A 27,296-nucleotide genomic window follows, 5' to 3' on the forward strand; every position below is an offset into this window, starting at 1 on the left:
GCCATGGTCTTGATACTGTTGGTCGCCATCCCCCTGCTGGTGCACACGACCAAAGGGGGCCACGCCGGGAACGCGGGGAGCCATTACGAAATGCTCGGGAGCTGCAGGATGGTATGCGACCCGTACGCCACGTCCCAGCCGGGCCAGGAGCTGACGGCCGCGTCTCCGCCGCCGCAGGATTACTCCGGCAAGAAGATGAAGGCCGGGCTCCGGGGCCCGCCGGGGATTCCGGGCCCCCAGGGAGCACGCGGGCCCCCCGGGGAGCCGGGCAAACCGGGGCCGCAGGGGCCTCCGGGCCCGGGCCCTGGTGGCTACTCCCCCTCGCTCTACACTCCCAAAATTGCTTTCTACGCAGGGCTACGCAAGCAGCACGAGGGCAGCGAGGTGCTGAAGTTTGACGATGTGGTGACCAATGTGGGCAACTACTATGAGCCCAGCACTGGCAAGTTCACCTGCCCGCTGCCGGGCATCTACTTCTTCACCTACCATGTTCTAATGAGAGGTGGCGACGGGACCAGCATGTGGGCCGACCTGAAGAAGAATGGACTGGTCAGTATCACTCTGTGTGTGTGTGTGTGAGAAAGAGAGAGAGAGAGAGAGTGATTCCAGAGCCCATTCACATGCATCAGTGTGTATATAGTAGAGGTTGTGTATGCATATTTTTGTGCACACACACACACACACGCACGCACACACACGCACACACACCGGCCCGACCACCCTGAGTCGTATTCACCTCCGTAGCATTGGGCTCTTCAGATTCAGAGCACATCCCACTTAGCAGGTGGCAACATGACAGCCGAAGAATGAAACTGCAATCTTTCCCTTCATTAAGGGGAATTTCATACTGTACGGTCTAAAACTGCTGCCGCGTATACATCTGCATTCCCACATGTGCTCCGGCTAAATGACAAGTGGCAGAATGCAGGCGGCGGCGGCGGCGGCAGTGGCGGCGCCGCCAAAAGGAACAGTCTAATTAGTAAGTATCATACACGGAGCTTGATTATCGCCTAAGCAGAAGTGCAAAAGAGCACAGGAGAAATGTCTGTCAGAATGTGGACCAGTCAGTTTACACCTCAGAGAAATAAATAATGAATGTGAAATTGACAGTCCACTCATCCACTCTCTCATTCCCCAGACACTAATTAAAGACACAGAGGCTGATGTGGGGGGGGGGGGGGGGGGGGGGTTGTTGGGGTGGGGGTTGGGGGGGACGTGGGATAAATCACAGAGATCTCAACAGAGGACTCCAAATTCAGGAACCCGTCTTCAAGTTGCCTTTTACATTCATTCATTCATTCATTCATTCATTCATTCATTCATTCATTCATCAAGGACTCCAAATGCAAATACCCTGTGGTCAGCTCTGACTCTCTCGACGTGCCGAGGACTGTTCAAACACATGGCTTCATGAACGCAGCACGGGTCCACCAAAGAAGGTTATATTTACACCGTTTTTGATATGTGACGCTTCAAGGTTTAAAGAAATTCACTGTGTCATGGTCCATGCCGGAGACCACACGGGTGAAGGTGTGTTGTAAGACGGCCTGCGTCACTCGCTGTATTGTCATTCCAGTCATCTTAGCCCGCTTAATAATTTATACACCTTAGATTAGGTCCCCCGAACACACCGCTATACTTTCCTCTTCTAAACCCCCTTTTCCTCAGCTTGTTCATTGATTCTCCATTAATTATCTTTTCACTCAACTCAATTATTTAACCTCACCTAGGTCCAGCTGACACCCGTCATGTGGCCTCTTCAAACAGTCCTGTTAAACAGAGCGCCTCACCTCGCCGGCGCTGCCCAAACACGGCAGCCGCTGGGTTGGAAATGGAGTGTAAATGAAATTCTGCTGAATATCTGATCATGTTTGGAGGTCTTGAAGCCCTCAGGCAGGCGGGGGCTCCGCCGGAGGGCAGCTTGGTGGCTGGGGTTTACAAATTGGGCGGCGCGTCTTGACAGCTTGCGTTTCTGCCTATAGACTGAAACAAGCTGCTTCACCACCGCCGTAGGTGCCAAAAACCCCACAAATGCGCCTCCATCCTCGCATTTTGCACTTGTCGTGACTTTAACGTCCTGCGAGCTCGTGTGTCTCGGGCAGATGCAGTTTGAGAGAGAACGTGTGGAAAAGAGCGAGAGAACAGGGACTTTTTTTTTTTTTTGAGACGTCGAACGAAAAACAAGACAAGTGAGCCGACGGTCAGATCAGGGGTGTGGAGCAGAGGAAGATGGATGACTTAATGGAGGCGTGGAGACAGTGGGCTGGTAGACGAGGCATCGGGGAGGCTGGTGGTCGAAGGCCGGGAAGAGATCAGGCATGATGACCAATGGACACCCACTCAACACATCTCGGCCTGACAGAGTGATCAAGGACGAGCCGAGCGGGAAAGAAAAAGACAAACGGTCTTTGTATAGCCTGCGCACGCCGCACGCCGTCCGGGCAACTGCAGGTGCTCGTTAGGGAAGCATTCAGAAAAAGCAGGAAAATTGGTGAGGTTTGAATACACAGGGATTTCTTCTGAGAATAATGGGATCTGTGTCTTTGTTAATGATGCTCACAAAACTGGCAAGCCGCCGTTGGCTGCCGCGCCGCACTCGTGGCCACGTGACCAGGGGGGTGAGCGGCGCCAACGTCTCGGGAGAAAGGACGTATTGTCGGGGGGGGGGCACCGCGACGCCTCCGTGGGATCCTCCCATTACGCTGGCGAAATCCACCAACCGCCCTGTAAATCCTACCTGCTCACACACCTCAATCTTAACTTCCACAAATCATTGCAGCATGACATAGAGAGAGCCGGGAGGGGATTTGTGACGGGGGGGTGGGGGGTGTTGGGGGGGAGGGGGAGGGGGGTGTCACACTCAGGCTGCTTCAAATGTCTGCAATTCACCTGGAATTGGAAACCGACGTGTGACGTGACGGTTTTGATCGACGCCGTTCGCCACGTTTTGTTTGCACGGCCACGACGTAGTTTGTGCAAATTTTTGCACGGCGGCTCGTGGAGGTGATGGATGCGCGCGAGGCCGTCGTGACTCTCGAAAGATTTACTGCTGATTTAGTCTCGCGCAAAATAAATAGTTATAAATGTTGTTGTTGGTTTTTTGTTTTTTTTTCTTTCTCCTTGCTGCTTTTGCTGTTTAATCACTCTACACCTGATTGATCGTCCATGATACATGAGTTGTAAACCACTTAATATTCAATCTCTGTTGCAAATATCATTAGGCAGCTTATGCTAATGCTGGCATGCTGTTCATGCTCTGAAGGATGGTGACACATCACACTTTCTTCTATCCCCCCCCCCCAATTGTACTGGCATGTGAACTTTTTCACATACTGACTGTCATTTGTTCTTTATATCTCTACTAAATAATCATGCATTATAGACTGAACCATGCAGTCCCTCGCTTCCCTTTAATTAGTGTGAGTGCTGAAGGCATCACACTCCTGTTCCTTGAATTCCTCCCTTGTTTTTTCACCTGTCATACCACCTTTTTTTTTAATTGCTCCGTTAAAGGTCGACTTATTTCACACAGTGGTGTTAAAATGTCATCACTTTACTGTAATGGCCGGTACCTGTATCGCCCTCCTCAGTGAGGAGACGTCGACGTGCTACAGGTGGAATATAATTAGTTAGCTTCAGACAGACAAAAAAAAAAACTTCGCAACACGGCTAAATTTGGCCTTCGCAGACGAGGCAGATTTTGTCTTGTGAGTTCACGCGGACTCTAAATGAAATACGAATGTGTGCCGCCAACGAAACACAATCATTAAGATAAGCCCTCTCCCGCTGCGCACAGGTATAGGCCACAGACCTGTAATGCTGAATGGCAGGTAATGGCAATCTGAAGCACGGTTCGCTGCTCAAGTCGCATGTCGCCTGGTAATCCCCCCCCCCGGGCTCCCGGAGGGGAGGGGAAAACCTATTCAATAAATATTCTATTTCCACAACACGGCCCCTCGCCAACCCTCCCGCCATGTGCCGGAGTCCCTTAGGTAAGTTTAACAGCGGCTTTTTCTATTGTCTCCACTCTAAGAGGTCAGTATATCACAGTGAATGAATCCTGTCACTTTTATTGCCAGTGGAGCAAAGCGCCACAGATAAAAAACAAGACTTTATATACCCCCACATCTCCCTGGTCCCACAAAATAGCCTCGCTTGATCAGTCCGTTACTCTAAAGCCCCCCTTTCCTCCTCTCTTCGGCTCTTGTTTATCTCCCCCCCACCCCCCCCCCACCCTGCACCGCTGACCCTCCTTTCTTATTTTGCCTCTCCCTGTCGGTCTTGCGCCTCGGCTCGTATAAGGAAAATCACACGGCAGCTGCTCCTCACCCCTCCTGCCTCCTTCCTCTTCGCCTGTGGCCCTCTGCTCCCAGGCGTGTTTCCTGGAGGCCCTATAATGAAAGGGCTAGTCGGAGACACAGACAGCCACAGGCGAGCCCCGGGGCCCCCCCCCCCCCGCCACCACCACCACCCACAGCCCTTCCAACTCCGGGATCTGCGCCCGTGTGCCGCCTGGTTCACGGGGATCAGTCTGTGTCCTCCAGCCGTATCCATCTCCTCCCGTCCTAATCCCCCCCCCACCCCACCCCCACCCCACCCTCGTCTGGTGTCTACATTAATAGATGGCTTATGTCAATTCTTCAAGCACAGGAAAATCACCTGAAGCATCAATTCTGGTATCACAGGACGCTAAATGATGAGCATCATCCTCTTGTTTAAAATTAAAGGACACTTCTGCAGAGGCGGGTGGATTCGGAGAAGCCCAGGGGGGGGGGGGGGGGGGGGGGGGGCGAATCCTCCCACATATTCTTCTTATTATGCTGTTTGGCCAAAAATAATGAGGACGATGACATATCCCTGATGTCAATAGGAAGTCACAGCAGCAGCATCACTGTCAGTAGAAGCCGACGATGCAAATGGGATATTGGCTGTCAAGGATCACGTCAAGCAGAAACAATATAACCTTTACGGATGACAATGTTTTGGTGTTTGCCAGTTGGTCTTTTGAGGGTTTAAGAAAGAGGCAAATTGGGGGTATTTTTTATTGTAATTGGGAACAATAGAACACTTTATATAAATAGTTAGTTAAACGGTGACTAAACACACCATTTGTGAAAAGAACACATTTGTTTTCATATGTTAGACTCGTGGTGTGTGAAGTTTGAGAAAAGCTTTAAGACATTCATTGAGAATTTAAATCATTTAGAATTTTTTCATGTTCTAGAGGTTTGCATTAAAAAGGCATGTCTTGATGATTTTACAAATTTCAAAAAAGTGTCAATGTTCAAATCAAAAGTAAAAACCGTGCTCTCGTTTGTCGATATCGCAATGAAGAATAGTAAGACGACGGCTGGAGTGAAAAGCTGTAATATGTAATCACTTGATTCTGATTTTAGTGGGTTTAGTCTTAATAGATGCACGACATGATGATCATCCAGAATAAACTAACAGATCACACATTGGAGCTGCAGGGTAACGACAATCTGAAAAAAAAAAAAAAACTACAATTATTGCTCACGTTATCCTGCAGAATCTAAACCGGGATGGAACTGGTCACGGAAGCTGTGGTCACACTGGCCGTAGAGCTGAACTCCCAGGAGGCTCACGCCTCTGTCCTCTTAATCAATCTGGTTCAGGGAGAGAGAGAGCGAGAGAGAGAGAGAGAGAGAGAGAGAGACGCTCTTCACTACCGGGCTGCTGTCTGTCGGATGCAGAATCACGGCCTGCATCTCATTTCTGTGCACCTTCAGATATTGTTCCCAAAACGAATCCGGCCTTGATAGATGGCGAGCGGTGTGCTCAGACAAGGGCAGAACGGATTGATGCAGGAGGAGGGGGTGGGGGGGGGGATTTTTTTTTGGGGGGGGGGGGGGTTACAGTAATTCAGGCTCGGTTGCTCAGCGATCGACTGTCTTCACATTGATGGCTGCTCATTGGGGAGAACGGGTCCCCAGTGACGGGAATGACATGGTGGTAGTTGAGTTGCAGATCATATTCTGCGGCTGTCATGGCGATGGCGCGTGGCTCGTCTCGCCGCTGACATAGATTGAGTGCTCGCACCATGGATGGACACCGAACCAGACACCCGGCCACTGATGGCTGACATATGTCTGATGATTGGTGCTGCTGCACCAGAATTACTGACACCTTCCACTTAGGAGGTTATTTAGGACTGACGTGGTTTTTTTATACATTTGCAAATTGTGTATTTTTTTTATTTTTTTTATATCATTCATCATTTATATTTTATCTCAGACACATTTGTCTTTTTTTCTGTTTTTGATAGATTTGTAATTGTTCTTATTTTAGTTTTTAACATTCTGACTTTCGCTCTTGCTTTATAGTACAGGATTCTTAAAAAAAAAAATGAGAATCATTATGCAATTTCCTTTAGGATCCCTACATGTCTACGGTTTTTAAAAACAAACACTACAAAAAAACAAACCCCAAACAAATTATATCGATATCCTGCAGGTCCAATATATTTTATCTTCAACTTTAGCATAATTTGGGGAAGCGTATTTAAGTCCACACTGAGCAAACCCAATTAAATGTGTTAACAAACAAGCAAAGATCCACTACTGCCGGGTCAATACGGCTACACTCACACGCGGCATGCAAATGTGAATCTGTCTCGCTCGGGCATCGCCACTCGATATCATGCATATTGAACCGCGGCGCCGTCATAAGCAACAGGTCAATAAGCTGATGTGGACAAGCGATGGCGTTTGTAGTTTCCACTGAGACGACCTGTTGTCCCCGGCGGGGGACCTCCTATCGTCACCTCGCCATCAGACGTCCGTCCTCCAATCTCTGGCTCCAATAATCAATAAGAGAAGGAGCAGGAGCTCCGACCTGATGACCCGGCGGGGTGATCTCACCTTTCATCTGATGGTGCAAAAAAAAAAAAAAAAAAAAAACCCCAACCCTAACGACATTGTTTTTCCATGTTCTGATTGTGTTTTTGTCCTCTGCTGGCGATAGGTAAGAGCGAGCGCCATCGCTCAGGATGCCGATCAGAACTACGACTACGCCTCCAACAGTGTGATCCTGCATCTGGACGTGGGCGACGAGGTGTGCGTGCAGCTGGACGGGGGGAAGGTCCACGGAGGAAACACGAACAAGTACAGCACCTTCTCTGGCTTCCTCATCTACCCTGATTGAATCCAAACTCCTCAACCCGCAGGCCGAGGAGGGCGTCGGGAAAACATCCCCCCCCCCCCCCCCCACACACACACACACACACGGACACAAAATTAATGCACAAACACGCAAAAATAACAAAAAATATGCACACAGATGCATGCGAGTAAGCACACACTTGCATATACCTGCACACAGGCGTGGTGAGATTTACCGCAGACCGCGAGCGGCTTGAGTGAACATCAAAGTGGAATTAAGTTAAAGCGCGTGAAACTGAGCCAATCCCTCGCGAGCATTTCCTGGCAGCAGCAGCAGCAGCAGCGTGCGTGTGTGTGCAGACGTCGCGTTAGGCATATGTACAGCATACGTGCCGATAGCGGCTCCTCGCCGCGGCTCCGGATGATCTAAAATAATAATAATACGTGTTGTGTATTTAATGAGACAGCTTGACTATTACGAACTCTCACCACTGTTTTACTGCAATAACGGTGTTTGAGGGCGCCACTAATTCAGCCCGCGGTCATCATCTCAGCGGCGTTCATTTACACGTTCCCTCCCTCCCTGCCGCCCGCCATTGCCGGTGACCTCCGACCCCGCCGGCCCGCCGACGTCTTGCAGCTTGCCGTTGTAGAATACGTTCACCCACGCTTCAAAGTGAGTCACATGAATTGAAACCAAACCCACCTCCTGTAGTGATTTAGCCTCACGCCCGGACCAGAAGGCCGCCGCCGCCCCACCCCACCCCCCCAGTGAGCAGCTGCTTGACTCCCCGTCTCCCGTCACGACGCGGGACGTCTCCCCTCGCAAAGTCTAACTGAATACGTTGAAACATATCACAGTGCATTTCATGAATGCCGCTCGTGTGCAATGGTGTTTGATTGCCAAGTGCATTATTGTGTGTTTGTTTGTGTGTGTGCGTGTGTGTGTGAGACAGAGGATATACAGATGTACAAAATAAATGAGTTTCCTGTGTGTTCCGCCCACATTTAATCTTGTACATTACAGACACGTTACTAGAACGACACTGCCATATCTGTTTAGATCTTTATTTTTCTGAGAGGCCCTGTTGAACGTACCATCACATGTAAAACGCGGCGACTTCGGGAGGAGCCTTCTGGTTTGGTTTGCCGAACAGACGGTCGCTATTAAAAATATCTATACCTACTGTTTCCTTGTCCTGTGTTGTGGTGTGTCGCGTTGGCACGGTGACCGTCGGGGCTGGATAGAGGCATGTTGTGCACCTAATGGCCATATAAAAAAAAAACACACACACACACACACACAAACACACCGAGACCCTTGTTAGGTTTTATTCGAGGCCAACGTTCTGACTTTGGAGAATTGGCGATTCGGCTCGGCTTTGTGGACTCACCGCTGAGATCGAAGCAGCGGAGGCAGACTACAGCCGCTGCGGCATGGATTTCCAATACGTCCCAAGACACTAAGACACAAACATTAATACAGCCACATTGACCGCGGCTTATAATACACACAGGATCAACGAAATCCAGGCAATGTATACATTTTAAATGCAGCAATACAGGAACCAATTGCACAAACAAGCTAAACCGGTCCACTGCTCGATAACGTTATTTATTACAGGCTGAACCAGGATCATTTGTTGCAAATGGAAGTAAAAAAAAACAAAAATGCATCCTGGGAATTGGTGAAATTTTACCCCTAAATGATTAGATGAGTTTCTCGGGATTTTAAGATACACACACGGCATAAAAGTATAATTATTTTTTAACACAGATAAGAAAAAAAACCAACATTATTCTCAAATGGCTCAATGTGATGTCAGATATTCCTTTTCAGCTTTAATCAGAACATTTCACGTTTATCCGGAGAGAGAAAAGCAGCGGAGAAAATTGAGGAGAGAGAATTCTGGCTTGTTTTTGTGTCGGTTAAAATAAAAATCTGAATATCTCTGCCTTGTAAATGAACATCTCTAAATTTATTCTGCATGAGCCTTAAAGCCAAATAGAAAGGCCGTTTCCTTTTCTTAATCCTCGAAAAGGAAACAATCGGCACGAGTATACGCAAAACCAGTTATTCCACACGTCAGACAGTCTTCTTGAAGCGACGGGCGGCTTTGTACATGCTTAATTTCACCAATTCATACAAAGGGCAGAGGTTGAACGCGTGTCCACTCCCAACTGCTCGTGGAGCACAGAGACGTCTCCCCGTTAAAGAGGGCGAATCTTGAACGCCTCTCAGATTTCGTGGCAAAAGAGGAAAGCGCCTAATTAGTAGTGGAGGGGTGATGACATCCCAGACGTTGAGGATTTGGTGAATCTGTTGCTCCCCGAGCAGAAAGAGGAGGATGTAGCGGCGGCGGCGGCGGCGCCCGGGCCCAGCCCCCGGCTCTCTCACTGCTGGCAGATTCCAGCTGAAAGTTAATTGGACGGGGAGAGGTCTGAGTCGGGCCGGGCTGAGGCCCATTAGTGATTCCCCTGTCGAATGCAGAGCCACGAGGATCACAGACTCACAAATAGGAGGATTAAAATAATCAATAGCCTTGACTTCCATCGAACCACACACACACACACACACACACCACCAAGTAATTAGTGGACAACCTATTCAGCAGTGGACTATGACACCCTCCTGAACTGAGCACCCCCCCTCCCCCCCACACACACACACACGTCTCTAATGAGGGGAAATAGTTGTGGCTGCTTGTGAGGAAAATGAAGAAAAGGTCAGGACGCCACCGAACAGCCTTCTACCGCTCATACCTCAGTGCTTTGTCACGCTCTCGCATCTCTGAAAAATCACAACGCGGCAGAAAAGGAAACAAATTCGGATTCCGAATCAGTCCTTCACATTTATGTACATTTGCCGCCAACAAGACACATTAAATCTTATCGACTTGGAACGCAGTCAGACTTTAACCCAGTAAATAATCTATTTAAAAAAAACTCTATTTATATTTTGAAACTAAAAGGATATTAAGGTGATTTAAGACAACACTGTCCTCCAGTGGCAAGAAACGGCACTGCTAGTAGATAGACCCACTCACAACATTTGAGGTAAAAACCTTTTATTTAAATGTGGCACAAAACAAAAACCCCCAAACAAACCATGGATGAAAATATAAACATGGATCGAATTCTGAAATGTTTTTCCTCACTCTAGTACGGCGTTGCCACACTCCGCTTTAGCGGGTTACAGTAATATCAATTTGTGTTCATAAATGTTGGTAAAACGTAAAAGAATACAAGCTGATCAAACGTGAATAAACCTGGAAGTAGCAGCCAGGATCGTGTGTGGTCTCTTATTAGGGAATGTAAAGGCACTTTTTAAATTAAACGTGGAGAATAATCGATGGAAGAGGCTGAAGGGGGGGGGGGGGATGTAAAAAGATGAATTGGGGGGGGAGGGGGAGAAGAAAAAAGAAAGGATGTTCTTCTTCTTCTTCAGCCGCTCATAACCATCCTGACCAGCTCTGTAAAAGAAAAGAAAGGAAGAAGTGTGAGTGTTATCGTCCAGATCCTGACCTGCTGCAGACCCAGCATCCTGCTGCTGCGTCTGGAGGCAGACCCCCCCCCCCCCCCCTCCCCCTCCCCAAAAGTTTAAAAGACAGCACGAAGCCAAAGCAATTGGCCCTCGCTGACTCCCCCTAAAGAAGCCGGTTAGCGAAGCCATCCTCGCTGTTTGCTTTCCTCCAGCCGAGCAGCAGAGAGAACAGAGCGCCCCCCCCCCCCCACCCCCCCGTCGGTTGACGGGAGGAAATCATCGGCAGAAGAGCGACTTGTTGCAGCTCCGTGGTTAGTAGGAAGACCGACTGGGCCGTTGCTTCGAAGCCGGGTGCTACACGAGAGATGAACGGTCTTCAAATAAGCAGCAGTCTATTTTAACCACGCCGTTTTACATGCAAGAGATGATTTATATTTAAAAAACAACAACAACAACAACAACAACAAAAAAGCTTCTGCAAAATCAGCCGCCCAGTTCAAACGCCTTCATAAACAGCGACGGGGCTTCAAATGAATACGACCAGCCTCTTCACAGTTTGTTGGCTATATCCCCGGTTAAACGGGGAGGGGGGGGGGGGGGGGTGTCACTGACACATGCAGAGGGTCATGCTGCAGCCAGGAGGGGATGGGGGGGGGGGGGGGGGGGGCAGAGGGCTGCAGGACAGAGATAAACACAACAGCAGGAGGGAGACCACCAGGCTTTCCCACACAGCTGCAGGTCAAATCAAACTAAAACGACTGGCGTTCGGCCATCTTTAACTGGGTGTGGGATATTTACGGGCTAAAAAAAAAGAACAAGAAAAAGAAAAGAAAAGCAGGAAAGCCTGGAGGTCACAGCCCACAGTATACACAGTGCCCGTACCGGCCCTCAGGATTGCATGACGTGGCGGACAAAGACTGTGGAAGAAGAAGAGTTAACACACCGTCAGCAGATCACAGTAGAAGAGGACCTGAGGAGGTTTATTTACCCGCCAGGACCAGTGCCCGACTTCACCGAGCGTCTCTGACATCCTAACGTGGCCTGGAAGCTCATCGCAGAGCATCTTAGCCTTAAAAGTGATTCAGGAGGTTTCTGTGAGGAGGTGTGGTCGACGATGTGATTGGTAGGTGGAGAAAGGAAGACAGGAAAAAAAAAAAAGGGGGTGTGGTCCTGGTAATGGAGGGAGGGAGACTCTTAAAAATGATCGAACTTACCTGGTTCACATGCTGATTATTATATTGATTTACTACTCATTGCTTTTAATGGTTTTCCACTTTAGGGTCGCTCTTAGGGCTAAGATGCTTTGTGAATTACTTTTATCTTAGTAAGGGAACATTTTAAGAAAAATCTTAAATTTCGAGGAATCCTAAGATTCTTCTTCTTTTTTTTTTTTTTTTTTTTTTAAGAGTGACGTCACTAAGAGCTCCTTTTAGCCTCAGGATGCTTTGTGAATACGAGCACTGGAGCCACACAGAGGTTGATTCTCTCTTTAGAGCCGGAGTATAAAAAGCGATTACAATGGACCAAAGTACACGAGGGGCGAAATGTCTCAAAAAGCTTTCAACCTTCAGCTCTAAAGAGAGAAACACACACACAAACAACATTTTTCTTTCAGACAAAGAGAAGCAATTACGACGACACTGGACAGAAATCACCAACAAAACCCAGAAAGGTGAAGTTCTTCTGGAAAACACACAATCACGTGCGTCATTGAAGAAAGAATCCTCTTTGATCGGTAGAACGGTTCACACGTTTGGCTGTTTAGAGCTTCTGACTCCTTTTAAAAGCTTTTGATTCATCGCAGCTCTGACATCATCACGTTTATGACCTTCAGCTAAATACGTCTTGGACATTACCTTCGTAATTGATCAATCCGTTTGCATCTTCGTGTCCCGCCAAGAGTGTCTCCACTTCCTCCTCTGACATTTTCTCACCTGAAAATGCAACATGAACCACCGTGACTTCGAGGACAACAACGGGGGGGGAAACCACGACTGCTTAAAGAGTAACTGGAAGGAGCAAAAGTGGAAAATGTAACTTGCCCAGCGTGGTGAGGACGTGACGGAGCTCGGCTCCCATTACTGTGCCGTTGCCCTCCTTGTCGAAGACGCGCAGCCCCTCCACGAAGTCTTCCATGGAGCCCTGGTCTTTATTCTTCGTGATGGCCTGGAACATGGGGAGGAACTGCTCGAAGTCTAGCGTTTTGATGTTCATGTCTGCGAAAACATCAAAGAGAATCTGGCCATTTGATTTCTGAACTCGGCCCCGATGTTTTCCTTCAAAAAAAAAAAAAACACCCGTCTTCCCCGTCTCTCACCCTCGGCCTTGGGGTTTCCCAGGACTTTGAGCACCTCTCCGTTGGTGGGGTTCTGTCCCAGGGCGCGCATCACGTCCCCACAGACACTTTGGGTGATCGTTCCACTTCCTGCTCTGTCGAACAGCAGGAACGCCTCCTTAAACTCTGCAAGACACACAAAGACCAGATCAGACGTACGGGGGACTGACGCAGAGACGAGAAACAAAGACGGAAAAGGTAAAGCAAATAAAGGCAGCACACATTAAAGACAAACAGATTAGTTTGACATGCCAGTAAAAACCACTATTTATCTGCTTAAAGACAAAGGCGGGACAGAAAGCAGAATACCTACAGATGAGACTGATGATACACAATTATGCATTGCAACAAATAAAATATCATACTTAATGGTTTATAAAGACGAGATAATGAACGCAGGTGCTTTGCAGGCTGCTTACTGACGTCGCAATCACATTATTAATGAAGCAGACACTTAACTTTTCCTCAAAACTGGACCAGAACTTTGACACAGTATCGAGTCGCATGATAAAAAAAAATCAAATGCCAAATACAGCAAACATGACTAGAATGAAGGCAACGGATTCTATGAGTAGAAAAGTGACGTACGCCGAGGCTTTGTCTTTTTGATCCCCTCAACCTGAGATGCACTTTCATAAAATATGTATCAAGCAAATTTTTAAAAAAGTGTGTTTTATCCAAATTTAGTCTATATGTGCTTATAAAACATTTACAAAATTCTTTGGACTTTTTTTTTATTTAGCACATGCGATATCATACAAGAGTTGCATCAAATAAAAGCTACAACACGAGCGTTGAAAACAACTGCTGAATAATAGTTGTTGGGCAATTCTCAGCTTCAATTTCCTATTTAAAACAATCCAGCATCGCCTCTAATGCAGAAGTAAAAAAAAAAAAAAAAAAAAGCATCAGAGGTTTATAGTGTCTGCAGTGGGCAATGTATTTAGTTGTAGTTTTATCAGAACTGGTTGAGATGCATCTTGCAGGAGGGTCTTCACGTGTGACTGGAGATGCTTCATCCGACACCACGCATCAATATTTCACACCGCGTTAAGCAGCCGGTCACCCGGTATGATGCCCCAGGCTTTTGTACAGCCAATAGCGATCACAGTCCTATTAATTTCTGCTGCTCTCAAAGTTCAGTGTTATCAAGAAACGGCGAGCGAGACGATTCTGTTTCTGCAGAAAAAAACTCAAAAAGCTGTGTTGCAATCAAACGGACACGGGGTCAGATTACAAAACATCCGGACAGAAGGTGGTTCCTAACATTGTGCGACGAGCCAAACATGCTCAGGAGCTGTTGTGGAGTTTTTCCCCCCCTGTCCTGAGGAATGTGCCTCTTCCCTTCTGGCTTCAGAGCACTTTTCCAAACTCCATATTTGGTATTAGAGGAGTGGAGGAAAGGAGGAGGAGAGAGAAGCTATGGCCTATTATGTCAGTGGTGATTATACACACATACACACACACAAAAAGCAGACAAAAAGAAACAACCATCCAGCAAGTTGTCCAGCACCAAACATGGGCACAGTGCAGATGAGTCGTTTCAGAGATAACGAGGCAAAGCTCATGACAATCTGACAACACCTGGAGCACTTACAATCAAACAGAACGAGGTTTAAGAGAACACACGTCAACATGACAGTAACACTAGTCAACGCTGGGATTAAAAAAATTAATAAAAAATACGAACAATTTACATATCAGCAACATGGAAAAGTGGCCATTCTTCACGTTTACAACAAATCTCGGGTTGCAAATACCAACATGCGGCTCACACCCTAAAAACACCCCGAGATATCTGCAAGGCGTGTCGCTTTTCTTCTGTAACTCACCGTGAATCTGATCCAGGTTAAATTCAATCTGGAGAGGACAAGCAGTTGCAAGTAGAAAGGAAAAGACATGAAATAGTTGCGGAGATTAAAAACAAAAAGAGGAGGAAAAGCTAAAAAAAAAAACCAGAGGTGGGAAGGTGAGCGAACAGGAACAGAAACAAGCAGGTATGAAGACATGCCCAACAAAAGAGAGGAGGTGAAGTGGAAAAAAAATCAAAACTCACCCATGACTTGATCATCCGAGAACTCAGACTGTTCAGAGAGAAATTAGGCTGCATGAAAATCTGCTCGTTTTACTGCCAGGAAGAAGCTAACGCCTGTTCAAATCTACCACTTTAAACGTTTTATTCGCCGGTTAAATAGCTCACCGCCTGCTTCACTACACACAGCAGTGTGTATACACTACACACACGGAGCTACTTTGGCACTGTTATTTGTCTAATCGTGTTTATATTAACTTTAACGTCCCGCTCGCGCTAGCTTATCAAAAGTTGCACTTCCGCCTTACGGGCGAACAAACGAGCTCACGTCCTCGAGCTTCTTCTAAATCGTCTTTAATGACGATAAACCTTTTTTCTCGACACACTGACGCGTTGCTCTAATTGTATCCTGGCGGCTGCAATGATTTTTTGTTTTTTTTTTTAAGTGGAAAAAGACGATAAAACCCACCATGGTTGTGTCGGCTGAGGTGTGTCCGGGGCGACGGCGAACAGAAGAATGTGACGGCTCGAAGAGCGGGGCGCGTGAACAGTCCGCGGGCCCTGCGTCGTGACGTCACGTCACGACGCGCCTGCACGCTGAACCTCCATATATAGAAACAAAGCTCAAGGTACGGCGCGTGCGCTCCACCTCATGGACGACAGGCTAATAAAACGTCCTGTCTACATTTGTTTGATAATTTCTGCTTCAAATCAAGTTTATGTCCCGTTATTACTTTGGCTGCTCTGCGCACGACTGTGCAATGTTTGGTAAGATTAGTATATTTATGTTTTGTTTTCTGTTTAAGTGATATTATTTATTGTATGAAAGGTGGTATATAAATATTGAATAATTCATTAATAGTGAAAATGTAATGAATACAGGCTGGGGCGATTTGCAGCGGCACTTTTATAATTCACAGAAGACGGAAGACAACTTGTCAGAGGTTGAAAGCCTTTTAAAATAAATGAACAAATAAAAAAAATGTATATCCTAAATTATCTTTTTTTAATTTTGAGTTTGATGACAGAGGCACATCTCAAGAAATAAGGTTGGGACAGATGCGACGCAACCAACAGTTGAACTTCTTTGCATTTCCATTTTCATGCTATTTATCCACCTAATCACTAAGTCAATGGGTTCTTCTGTTCTCTGGTTGTGGGTTTGTTTCCCAATATCTCTAAAAAGACATTTGTTCCTATGTGGTTTTGTGATTTTGTCCCAAGTGACTTCACTTTTGGGTTTAGATCAAAGATGCAGATGTGAGTTCTGTCACTGATTTTTGCATCTCTTCGCAGCTTATCCAGAGACTCGTCCTTTCTGACATGTCCGTGGTCCCACTGTGCACGAAGCGGGTGTTTCAGCATGGCCCACATATCGTCCCGAGCTAAATGGGCCATTCTCACTCCATGAGGACATGCAGTTCATGCAGAGCAACACATAAAGCACATGCGGATGGCAGCAACGCTGAGAAACCAACCAACAGATCACATGTTACAAACTCTAAAGTCGGATATCACAGTGTTGAGAATACATTTGCATATTTAAAATAAGACACAAGATTAAAATAAGACAAACAAAATCTCTCACTTTTTTGTCGTTTTATCAATTTGTTATTCACTTTAAGTATTGAAACCTCATTTTAATAAAAAAGCTCCCCCCCCCCTCCAAGTCTCTGTGCTGCCTTGGTCTTCAGGAGGTTGTCGTCGTCACCTTCCTGAGAAGAAATAGCACAGACTGCCGCAGGAAGCAGCCTCTGTGTCTCTAAGGAGGCCAAAGACTGACTGACGGCCACTGGTAATTGCAGCGACCCATTTCTTTACTTAGATTCACTCTCAATCGATTTTAACAACTTGAGCTGCATAATTAGCTTCTCAAATATGTACATAGAAAACCCAACCGCCATGTACTAATTGGGTATCACAACCAGGGATGTTTTTAGGACTGTAGTTCTTGTTACAAGAAGTAATAAGACTAAAAGACTACACAGTGTATCTGCATGCGTACAGACATAGATATACTGTACACAGTAGCCCTTTCTTTCCAACCTATAACGCCCTCTGGTTAACCCTCTCACCTCCAAAGTACTGGGATCAAATGGTGAATCCAAAAGACGCGGCATCCTTGGCTTCTGCTCCGGAGCTTGTTTCGGAGTAGCGGGAGCTGCAGGGGGGCCGGGAGGAGGAGGATGAGGAGGAGGAGGACCGGCTCTGGGCTGGCTCGCCGGCGAAGTCGGCTTCTTAATGGACGGTTCTCTTTTAGGAGCCATTTGAACGTCCGGACTGTCAGATGTTTCTGAGAGCTACCAGAATGACTGCTGGGAGGAGAATACACACGCTTTGAAGTGAAGTGTGCCAGTTGTTTGGAGGAGGAGGAGGAGGAGGAGGAGGAGGGAGGTGATGATGATGATGATGCTCAGGGAGTTGCATGAGCAAGGCCTATGAACAAATATCATGTGGGTTGAAACTAGACAGTGAAATTAAGGAGAAACAGACATAGAAGTGGTCTGACTGATGATTTAAACGTCAGCCACAGACGTGTGTTCCTGCTGTGTGACGAGATTCTGAATTGTTTTTGCGTCAGACACTGACGTCACTGGTCGAACCCGCACACATTATAGAGCGTGAACAATGCACCGAATGTTGTGAAGTTTTTACTGGTTTTGGCTGCTTCTTTCAGGGATGCCACTGTGGATCACCTGCCTCCAGCTCCGCTGCCTCCTGCACCGTCACACCACCCGCCTCCACCTCCTCCTTTCACTGCATCCTTCATCCAGAAAGTTCGAACAACCTGCGATAATCTTTAATGATTGTTTTTTTGTTTTGTTTTGTCTGCGCTGCTCCCACAATTTCCTTTCCGTCTAAAAATGATCTGGAATGTGGTTCTTTCAAAGCTGATCTTCTTTTCGTTGGAACTTCCTCATAAACTGCACAAACTAATTTAAAAAAAAAAATGTACTATATTTTAGAGAAGGTATTTAGCCTTCATATTAGAACATCTTGTAATGGTGTTCTAATAGGAGGTTCAATAAATAATATTTCACCATAAGAAAACTTTGCATTGTGAGATTTGAATTATTGACTGTTTGTGTTCTTTCTTTGTTTAGCCTGCAACGTGTCAAATATCACATTTCAATCCAGGTGCAACAAATCAAACACCACAATCATTGATGTTTGATTTATTTGCAGGTAATACCTCTTGCAGTAATATTTCAAATTATACGGCATTTCGTCTTGTGTGTGTGTGCGTGTGTGTGTGTGTGTGTGTGTGTGTGTGTGTGTGTGTGTGTGTGTGTGTGTGTGTGTGTGTGTGTGTGTGTGTGGTAACATCTGTAGGTTAAGTTCATCGACTCAAGCGTGTGGAGCCAAGCAGAATTATAACCAAAGGATAACGCTAGAGGGCGCCATCACACAACAGGAGGAAAAGAAGAAGTGGCAAACGAACTGAAGCTCTCTCTCTCTCTCTCTCTCTTTCCCTTTCTCTCTCTCTCTCTCCATTTCTCTCTCTCTCTCTCTCAAAAAAAGTTTTGGAGCGAGTGATTATAAACTTTATCACAGTGTGTGTGTCATACATGTCAGTGTGCGTGCGCCCATTCATCCATCCATCCATCCATTCATTCATCCATCCATCCATCCATCCTTCCACCGGCTGCAACTCTCTCATATTTCACATGACTCCATCGTGTGCATAACCGAGAACAGATTTACAACCAGTGACGTCACTCCACCCGCTCATCCAATAATCATCGCTCCCCACCAGTCAGCAGATTTTGGGCACAATCCGTCGCGCGCTCAATGGGCCTTGAAATCACCGTTTGTGCGTCGTGTGCGTCAAGACAAAGGCAACGGTAAGACCCGTGCTGGGGGGGCCAACGGCACTTCTGCCTCTCCAACAACGGATCGAATATGCAAACTGTCAAGGAAAAAAAACAAACAAAAAAAACAGCCACAAAATCATAATCCAAGAAATACTGAAAGTAATTAATGAGTGTTTTGATGTATAGGCACGCATATGTTGAGATTTGTCATATTTCTACTCACTTTATATTGACTTGTAAATGGATTCTGTTGGCCTGCAGCCTATTCACTGGCCAGCTGATTGCTGATGAGTCTGCCGAGCAGACAACTCCGTGTCAAACAGTTTAAGAAGATTACCAGGGCCTCACGTTTTCCTCATCGTTTCCAACAATAATCCAGGCAAGGGGCTAATAATAACTTCAGGAATAGCCTATATGCCGTTTCCCAGATTATCTACAGCAACCCATAAGCTGTATTTAGAAAATTAAAATAATATCCTATTATGTCATCCAGGTGTCTGCGCACATGTCCGAAAAATTCATATCCCTGAAATCATTATGGGCCACACTTAATTGTCAAAATTACCAGCGTCGGTTCCCAAATCTTTCCCTTTGTGTGGAGTGTTGTGAAAGCAAATTCAATTACTTCAACTTAAAGGAAATGTTTCAACAGATCCTGCGAGGTGCCCCAACTGACTAATGAAATTATGGCAGTTCTCCCACCTAATGTCATTCAAAGTCCCCCCCTGCTACAACAAATCTCCGGACCACCTGATTTATTTTTAATGATATTACACCCCTCGCTTGGCTGTGTCATGGTAATAATTGGGGCTGCTCCAGCTGCCTCTAGATCACATTAGCCCGGCTTAATATTGACAGTGCCGAGCCCGCTGAACAATGAGGCTTTGGGGATAGAGAGCTTAGAGGCTGCCTTGCCAGTGGGTATTCTGCAGGAGGTAGAGGAGGTGCAGGCCAGGATGCTCCCGTTCCCTATGCCCTGGAGGACTGGCACCATCATTAAGGAGTTTCTTCTATAGCCCCGTGGAGCTTTAAACCGATCACCACCAGACCCAGACCCCACCCAGACATCAAAACCATCTTGACAGGGGACCAAAAAAAAAAAAAAAGAAAGAAAAGAAAAAAAAGGGGCAACTTGATTCCCTGCTCTTCTTTCACCGGATGGAGAGACTTGCCAGGATAACAGCTCAGCAGCTGCACCTTGTGTGGCGTCCTGCTGTGACAAAGTATTCGGATAAGACTCGGGGACAAATACTTAGAAAGACTCGCCGTAGTACAGCACTAAAGTCTGCTGTTAGAAGTTCACGTTCAAAGACATTCACACGTATTATATTTTTTCATTGATAAATACTATTAAAAATAAAAGAACTTATAATGTAGTACCAGGCTATACGTCTATAGAAGTCTAAGAATATAGGATATTTTGAATAATCAAAATCAAAAAGTTGCAAATTGAAAAAAAAAAACAAAACAAAAACGGACTGTCTTCAGATCTGATTGGAAAAGTGGATTTATCCATTTGACAAATTTATGTTGCAGGCTTGTCTAGTTGCTGGATTTGCATAATGGTCACACTGGGATTCAGACTGGGCCACTTGTGGGACACGTGCACCTGATCACAGAGACGCCATGGCTCTTTGCCAGTCACACCTTCATGTTTGAGTCTGCCAATTAAAAAAATCCCCCCAAAAAATCACCTGTATTTGCTCTTGTGTTTGTCCGCTTTTGCAGCACAGTTTTTGGGATCTTCTTTTTTTTTTAAAACCCGAGGTTCCACCGTCTATCCAATATTGTTGTTTGGATCGGAGGGGATTTTGCATTGGGGCCCACAGATTACCGTCGTTGATTAGTGGTTGGGTGTAATCCTTTCAGACCCTCTCTCTCCAAAACACCCCTGGGATATGCCCATCTCCCCGAGGACCAGCAGCACGGCAGATGGACCCCCCCCCCCCCCCTCTCTCTCTCTCTCTCTCTCTCTCTCCTGCCCCCTCTCACAGCACACCCAAAAACACTGTTGATGTCCTGGGACGGAGGTTGTAAAGTATCCTGAATATGAAACCACAGGCACCTTTGTTTGATGGCTCTCTCTCCACTTAGTGAGAATTGCCCTCAGGCCTGATTCCCATTCTGTAGCCACGTTTCGGCTCAACTGGAATGTTTTCCAAATCCATTAGCCTAAAGGAAGAGGAATAAGCTGCAAACAATCTGCTCATATTGCTCAGATGAAATGCTGCCAGGTCTTGTCCAAATTCACTTTGTGACACAAGAGGCTCTAAATTGTTGATATTATAGTTTCACGGGCATGACATACCTTTCTTTTTTTCCAGGAAAAAGAAAAGCAAATGAGCTGAAGTTAAATGTGGGATTACATTCCTACAACAGCACACAGAGATAATTGTCTTATATAAATGATTCAAAACAACAACCACAAAAAAACAGAGGAAAACTCAACTTATACTAGAGGATTTAGCCAAGGGGTGGAAATCCATATTCCTCTTTTAGTATTTCTGTCCTTCTAGGACTCAGGAAAGTCAGCTGTGTGATCACACTCGGCTTTAATCAACAGAAAATTGGAAGAAAAAAAACCCCCTTCTTATCCGATGCTTGGACACACAGCTAAATACCTGGAAAACACTAATGCACATGAAATAGTTCCTACAACTTTCTAAAAAAAAACCAAACTTGATGTTCTGCAGATTTAACATAAAAAAAATAAAAGTTTACAAAGTTTTTGCTTTAGATTGGCACAATTACACATGTTCTCATCCCCCTGTACCACATCAACCCCCCCCCCCCCCCCCCACCCCTCTCAGCACGCCACACAAATCCACGCTCCCTCCATCTTTTATGATCACTACAAGGGGCTCAGCTTTCAGGAACGGGCCAGGGAGCATGTGTGTGGAGATTTAATTCCTATTGTGTTGGTGCAGTCTCGGAGTGCGTGAGTGTGTCTGTGTTTTAGCAAAAGAGGGAGAGGGAGAGATAGAGATGAAGAAAAAGACAGGAACAAGGACCCATCTGTCAGCACAGTGCACCAATCCCTCCCATTCCACTCCGGGTCCCCGGGGACGCGAGCGTGAGACAACTCACTTGTGGCAGTGTTTTATTTTGCTTTTTGCTTTTTTTATTCAGGGAAGGGGTTACCCGCAATAATGGCAACATCAGCACTTTGATAGCTCATGTCCAATTCTACTCTTCTATGTACAACCTTGTTTACGCAGCGATGTTTGAAATGAAAAAATGAAGTGAAAACGCATCATTTTTACATTTTCATAAAAAAAAAAAAAAAAGGTCTCACGTTTACAACATTCTGAAAATGATGTCTGTTTATACTGCAATGGCAGAATCACTGATGTAGTTTTCCTGTCGGTCCACTAGTGGGTGCTGTTGAGTTGTTTTTGTAATGAAACCAGACACACATGCAGCGGAGAACAATTCGCTTTGAACATTAACAATAAGAGAAGACGGACGTTCGTACGGACAAAGTTGGATTGTCGTTACGGGGACTGTCAAAATAAAATCACCAAGTCCCTGGAGAATATGAGGACTGGGAGTCCCGACACATTGTTTATAGTGTACTGAGCATGTGCAGAAGAGGAACTATATCCCACCGTCATGCGCAGTAACAACATTTCCGACGTTTCCAGCGTTTTCAAAATGTTGCGTTTTCATCCGTTTACACTGCGATGGATTCAGAGCTTCTTCTTCTTTTTATTTAAAAAAAGGTTTTCAAATAGCTTCAGTGGCTTCGAGCAACGTCGTCGTGTAAACGGGCACCATGCGTTCATCCCCGTCGGTGCATTAACACAAACCGCTCGTGGAGAACAGCGCGTTCGTTTAAAAAAAAAAAATGTTTATACGCATGTGAAAATCTTGCAAACTCGACAGAAGTTGGCTCAGATCAGATGTGCTCGCCGTGACCTCTCACGGAAGGTTGGCTTTCTATGTTACCGCGTAAATGGGAGCAGGAGAATTCCCCTCCCGGTCGTCAGTCAGTCATTTGGGAAACCTTGGGGGGATTGTGGGAGACTGAAAGGCTTCAATTCCCCACGCAGGCTGCAGGTGTGGAGAGGCCGTGCTCACACTCCGGGGACGGAGCGGGGAGTGTATGCGTTCGTGGGGTAGAAGTGCGTGTACCTGGGGACCTTTGGGCCCCGCGTGGTATTAATCACACGCTCCCACGCAGACACAAAGCACACAAAGGGCTCCCTCTTCTTCCTCCTCCGTGTCCACTGCGTCTTCTGCTGGTCGCTGCTCTGACCAGGACTGATTAGACTCCTTACTTGAGGTGGATTCAAACTGTTTCAGCTCAGGGCATCATTCTGGGGGCCGAAGCGAGTGACGCTTGAGCATCCAAGCAACAGATGCCCCCCACCCCACACACCCCATCACTCCCACCCCCCCAACGCCCACCCCCCCCCCAACGCCTCCTCCACTCAGCCATCTGTTAAGCTGTGTCTAATAAATCGTCAGATAAGTGCCTGTTTTTACGCAATGTTGGCGATTAGTCACGTGAGTGTATGTTGCATCCCAGACGTGCAAATATAGTGTAAACTGAAAAAAAAACAAAAAACAAAAAAACAAAAAACAAGAGCCCACTGAGGAGTTGGCAAAGTTCAGTCGCGAGCACAGCTGTGCGCAATCGCGCGCACAATGGGATCAATGCGGGGGCACGTGCGACTCGCGAGACCTCCGCTGTCAATGGTCTGCGGTGACAAAAGACCCCCGCTGTGCTGCAGCTCGCCACGCACGAGGACGGCGCTCGTTTATTATGTTGTGGCATTTGTTGTCAAAACTGCGCAAAAAAAACCCCGATCAATATGGACGCACGAATATTCTTCCAAGAAAAGAAGACTTTCTGGAAGTATAAAAAAAAAACCGATTCTGACATATTAACTGATTAAGGAAATATTACAATGAACCAAACAAAAAGCAAATAATAAACATGAAAAAGACTTTTATTTGGCAAAAACGTCAAGACAGACGATAGAGCATTGACTTTTACAAATATCGAAATCCTTTTAAGACCTGTAATTCAATTGGCATGGCGGGCTTAAACTGGCCATAAAGTACCTGCGTCTTCATCAGTGTATTGATCGATTCAATAATCGGATAGTCTTTGCATGTAGGGTGACGCCAAAAAAACCGAAGAAGACAATTGAATGACTGAGCAACGACGCACACACCTGCTCTTTGCACACCAAGCTGTCAAAATCACTTAGGCGAAATGCGCATACATGGAAGAGCGTCTCTTAACTCAGCAAAGACAAGGCCTACACTGAGTTTAATTAAGTGGAAAATTTCATAATCCAAGCGAATAATGAAGAGCCAGGCCACGACAATCGATTGATGTAGTTAACACACACAAAAGCGCTGCAGAATAGAGGAATTTTCGATTAATCCGACAGGGAAGAGATGTGTTACTGTATACGTCACACAGACTGTGAAAATGTAAAAATATATTAACTCAGACTGCGACCTGTGGCACAGATGCACCGAAATCTGAGACAAGTCAATTCAATTCTATTGATTTTTTTTTTGTTTTTTGTTTTAATTTAAAGAACTCCAATCAACATGAAAAACTCAAACAGTGGCCTCCCAGCCTTAATGCTAGGAAATATAGTCGAAGTTGACAAGATGTTATAACAACGCAGCTGGATCACAGAACAGCTCAAATCACAAATGTACTAAAGGTGAAGTCGACTTGAGGGTGAGGGAGATGACTGACATTATAGTTTGCTTGTCCAACATTGACTGATGGGTGAAAGACAAGCGCAAAAGTGCCAGAAAACCGTGGATGAAAGAAGCAGTGAATATCTGTACAGTTGAACTTTGTGTGAGTGGTGGATGCGATGCGTTTAAACACCGTGCATGAGTTGTCCGAGGACGGCCACTGTCAGATCGCGTCCACATTTACGAATAAATTAGAAGCTTCTCTGCGCACAAGCGCGCGCTCTCCGTGCTCCGCACGCATGCACCGGGTGAAACCTGTGGTCACGGGCCCGACACGCGCGCGTTTGGCTGAGTTGATGGTGGGTGGGGCGGCAGAGGGAGGGGCCTCCCCGGCTATAGGCAAAAAAAAATCCGGCTGGTTGTGCCATTTGGTGACGAAAGTTCCCGGTGCGCACATGGCACTCTGAAGGCGCGGAGGAGTTTGGGAAACCGACAGATGCGCGGAGAAACGAACGCTTCTCTGGACGTGATTCTCTTTTTCTTTTGCACAAAGTCAGTTCTCTGTCAAAACAGGTGAGTTTTCAGTTATAATATTTGTTTTCATGCGTATTTATTCAAGCATTGCAGAGTATAGATGTATTGTTTTTTGTTTTTTTTTGACATGCAGGCTGTTTGGATAGAATCTATTATATATTTATATAGTGACAAAATGTTTTTCTAGTGAATGCCTTCTACAGTTTTTTTTCTAATCATCCACAGAATACATATTGAAGCATTGCTTGCCCCAAGTTATGAATTCATAAATGCCAGTAATCCGTTCCACTTTTACGCATAAGTGCGCAGTGGGTAATTAGGGCAGCTTTCTTCTTTTTTAACGGATTTGATAACAAAAGATAATTGAAATAACAATTATTTCGCTTGAGAATAATTTTAAGAAACAATTTGTCTACATTTAACTCACTAAACCTAAATATAGCCTATATGCAAACATTGTGGCGTGCAAGAGAAATCAACTGCATTATGAATATGCCGGGGTTTGTCCACATTTGTTGACTTGTATGTTCCCTATTTAATCTTTGAGCTTTATATGCTGACTAAATCCCGTCGTGTCCCAGATTGACAGCGTCTCTGAAACGACCACAGCCTGAACAGCAGGGAACTGTTCAACCCCCCTTTTTTTTGGTGTAACATCCACCTTTCGTTAATATAGTATATAGATAATGAGAATATCACAATCCAACACATTTTTTTTTTTAGAACATGACAAGTCGTCTTGATACAACGTTGATTGGGAGCTGTCCACACCGCGGTGCTGAAATCAAGACGCTCCTCATGTGTTCTCTGGCACAAGTGTTACTTTTAATTTCAAACTCTGTGCAGCTATTATGGTGTCCGATTGAAGGAGATGAAACGTGAATTAATGTCTAGAGAACTTCAGCAGTAAAATATTGAGATAATGACCAGTTGTTTTTTTGTTGTTGTTCTTCAGCTTAAAATAAAAATGATGACCAAGCCATTTGCAAAGACTGGAGATATGACGGATCTGGTGAGCTCTCTGGCCTGGCTGGAGGAGGAGGAGGAGGAGGAGGAGGAGGACGGAAGCTCACAGGATGGAGACGAGAGCCCGGACATGAGGGGGCGACTCGGCCTGGCCGCGGGAGGCCGCGCTCACTCCTGCACAGAGCTGGGCAGCGAGGACATGGAGGACATGGAGGAGGAGGAGGAGGACGAGAACGACGAGGAAGAGGTGGGACCAAACGGAGAGCAGGCGCCGAAACGGAGGGGCCCTAAGAAGAAGAAGATGACCAAAGCCAGGCAGGAGAGGTTTCGCGCGCGGCGGATGAAGGCCAACGCCAGAGAGCGCTCCCGCATGCACGGGCTGAACGACGCCCTGGACAACCTGCGCAGGGTGATGCCCTGCTACTCCAAGACGCAGAAGCTGTCGAAGATCGAGACCTTGCGGCTGGCGCGCAACTACATCTGGGCCCTGTCGGAGGTGCTGGAGAGCGGCCAGTCCCCGGAGAGCCACGGCTTCATGGAGATGCTGTGCAAAGGCCTGTCTCAACCCACCAGCAACCTGGTGGCCGGCTGCCTGCAGCTGGGGCCCAGTCCGGCCATCCTGAACAAGATGGAGGAGAAATGCGGCGGCCCGGGGGGAGCGGGCGGCGTGGCGGCCGGCCATCCCCTCAGCTACCCGTCCCCGGGTCTTCCCAGCCCCCCGTACGGCTCCATGGAGGCGTCCCACCTCCTCCACATGAAGGGCTTCAAGGGGCCCGCGTACGACAACCCCTCCCCCAACGAGTGCAGCGGCGGGACGCCGCCGTACGACGGGCCGCTCACCCCACCGCTGAGCATCAGCGGCAGCTTTGCCCTGAAGCAGGAACCCTCCCCCCACGAGGCGGAGAGAAACTTCACGTCGCACCCGGGCCACCACGCCCACTACCTCTCGTCCCACCACTACCCGACGCCCACGGCCGGCGGCCTACAGGTGGGCCCTCAGGCGCACCCACTCTTCCAGACTTCCCGGTACGAGCTGCCTCTGGACGTGGCCTTCGACTCCTTCGCCCCGTCTCACCTGGTCGCGTCTCACATGGGCGCCATGTGACCGTGAGCGGGCCGGCGAGTGGAAACTGTCCCGAGAGGCAGGAGCCCCGGTGAAAACTCACGCAGACACGACGGCCGCGGCGCCGACCGTACAGACTGAACGGTTCGCGTTTTAAGTGCCCTGGTACGCTGAAACGCCCGGAGAGGGAAAGACTCCTCACGTCAACTCAATCTACCTGATTTCCAACATGAACCCGCGTCGTCCTTTTATTTATTATTTTCTGTTATTAGTTAT

General features: G+C 46.8%; 3 protein-coding genes across 6 annotated transcripts; 2 read left to right on the forward strand and 1 right to left on the reverse strand.

Moving 5' to 3' along the window:
• c1ql4a (complement component 1, q subcomponent-like 4) lies at window positions 1-7,164 on the forward strand (the record flags this gene model as incomplete). The annotated part of the gene is made up of 2 exons (XM_080496427.1): window positions 1-549; window positions 6,985-7,164. Exons 1-2 carry the CDS (start codon window positions 4-6, stop codon window positions 7,162-7,164), a joined length of 726 nt encoding a protein of 241 aa, XP_080352553.1. The 5' UTR covers window positions 1-3.
• A 3,008-nt stretch (window positions 7,165-10,172) lies between these two features.
• Window positions 10,173-17,239, reverse strand: LOC308130397 (myosin light polypeptide 6; the record flags this gene model as incomplete). 4 transcript variants are annotated; one of them, XM_080496757.1, is made up of 8 exons in its annotated part: window positions 10,173-10,594; window positions 11,488-11,522; window positions 12,462-12,539; window positions 12,648-12,821; window positions 12,923-13,066; window positions 14,773-14,800; window positions 14,997-15,024; window positions 15,442-15,474. In XM_080496757.1, the coding sequence occupies 6 exons, from the start codon at window positions 15,009-15,011 to the stop codon at window positions 11,494-11,496; spliced, it is 468 nt and encodes a 155-aa protein (XP_080352883.1). In that variant the 3' UTR covers window positions 10,173-10,594; window positions 11,488-11,493. The 4 variants fall into 4 exon arrangements, with proteins under 4 accessions (XP_080352883.1, XP_080352884.1, XP_080352882.1 ...); XM_080496758.1 differs by lacking the exon at window positions 14,773-14,800 and having other exon boundaries at window positions 15,442-15,516; XM_080496756.1 differs by lacking the exons at window positions 11,488-11,522; window positions 14,997-15,024; window positions 15,442-15,474 and adding an exon at window positions 17,048-17,239.
• A 5,546-nt stretch (window positions 17,240-22,785) lies between these two features.
• neurod4 (neuronal differentiation 4) lies at window positions 22,786-27,062 on the forward strand (the record flags this gene model as incomplete). Its single annotated transcript, XM_080496135.1, has 2 exons — window positions 22,786-22,896; window positions 25,947-27,062. The coding sequence occupies exon 2, from the start codon at window positions 25,959-25,961 to the stop codon at window positions 27,060-27,062; it is 1,104 nt and encodes a 367-aa protein (XP_080352261.1). The 5' UTR covers window positions 22,786-22,896; window positions 25,947-25,958.
• Between the last annotated feature and the right edge of the window lie 234 nt (window positions 27,063-27,296).

This window comes from Blennius ocellaris (genome assembly GCF_963422515.1).
Source record: "Blennius ocellaris genome assembly, chromosome: 5".
NCBI lineage: Eukaryota > Metazoa > Chordata > Actinopteri > Blenniiformes > Blenniidae > Blennius > Blennius ocellaris.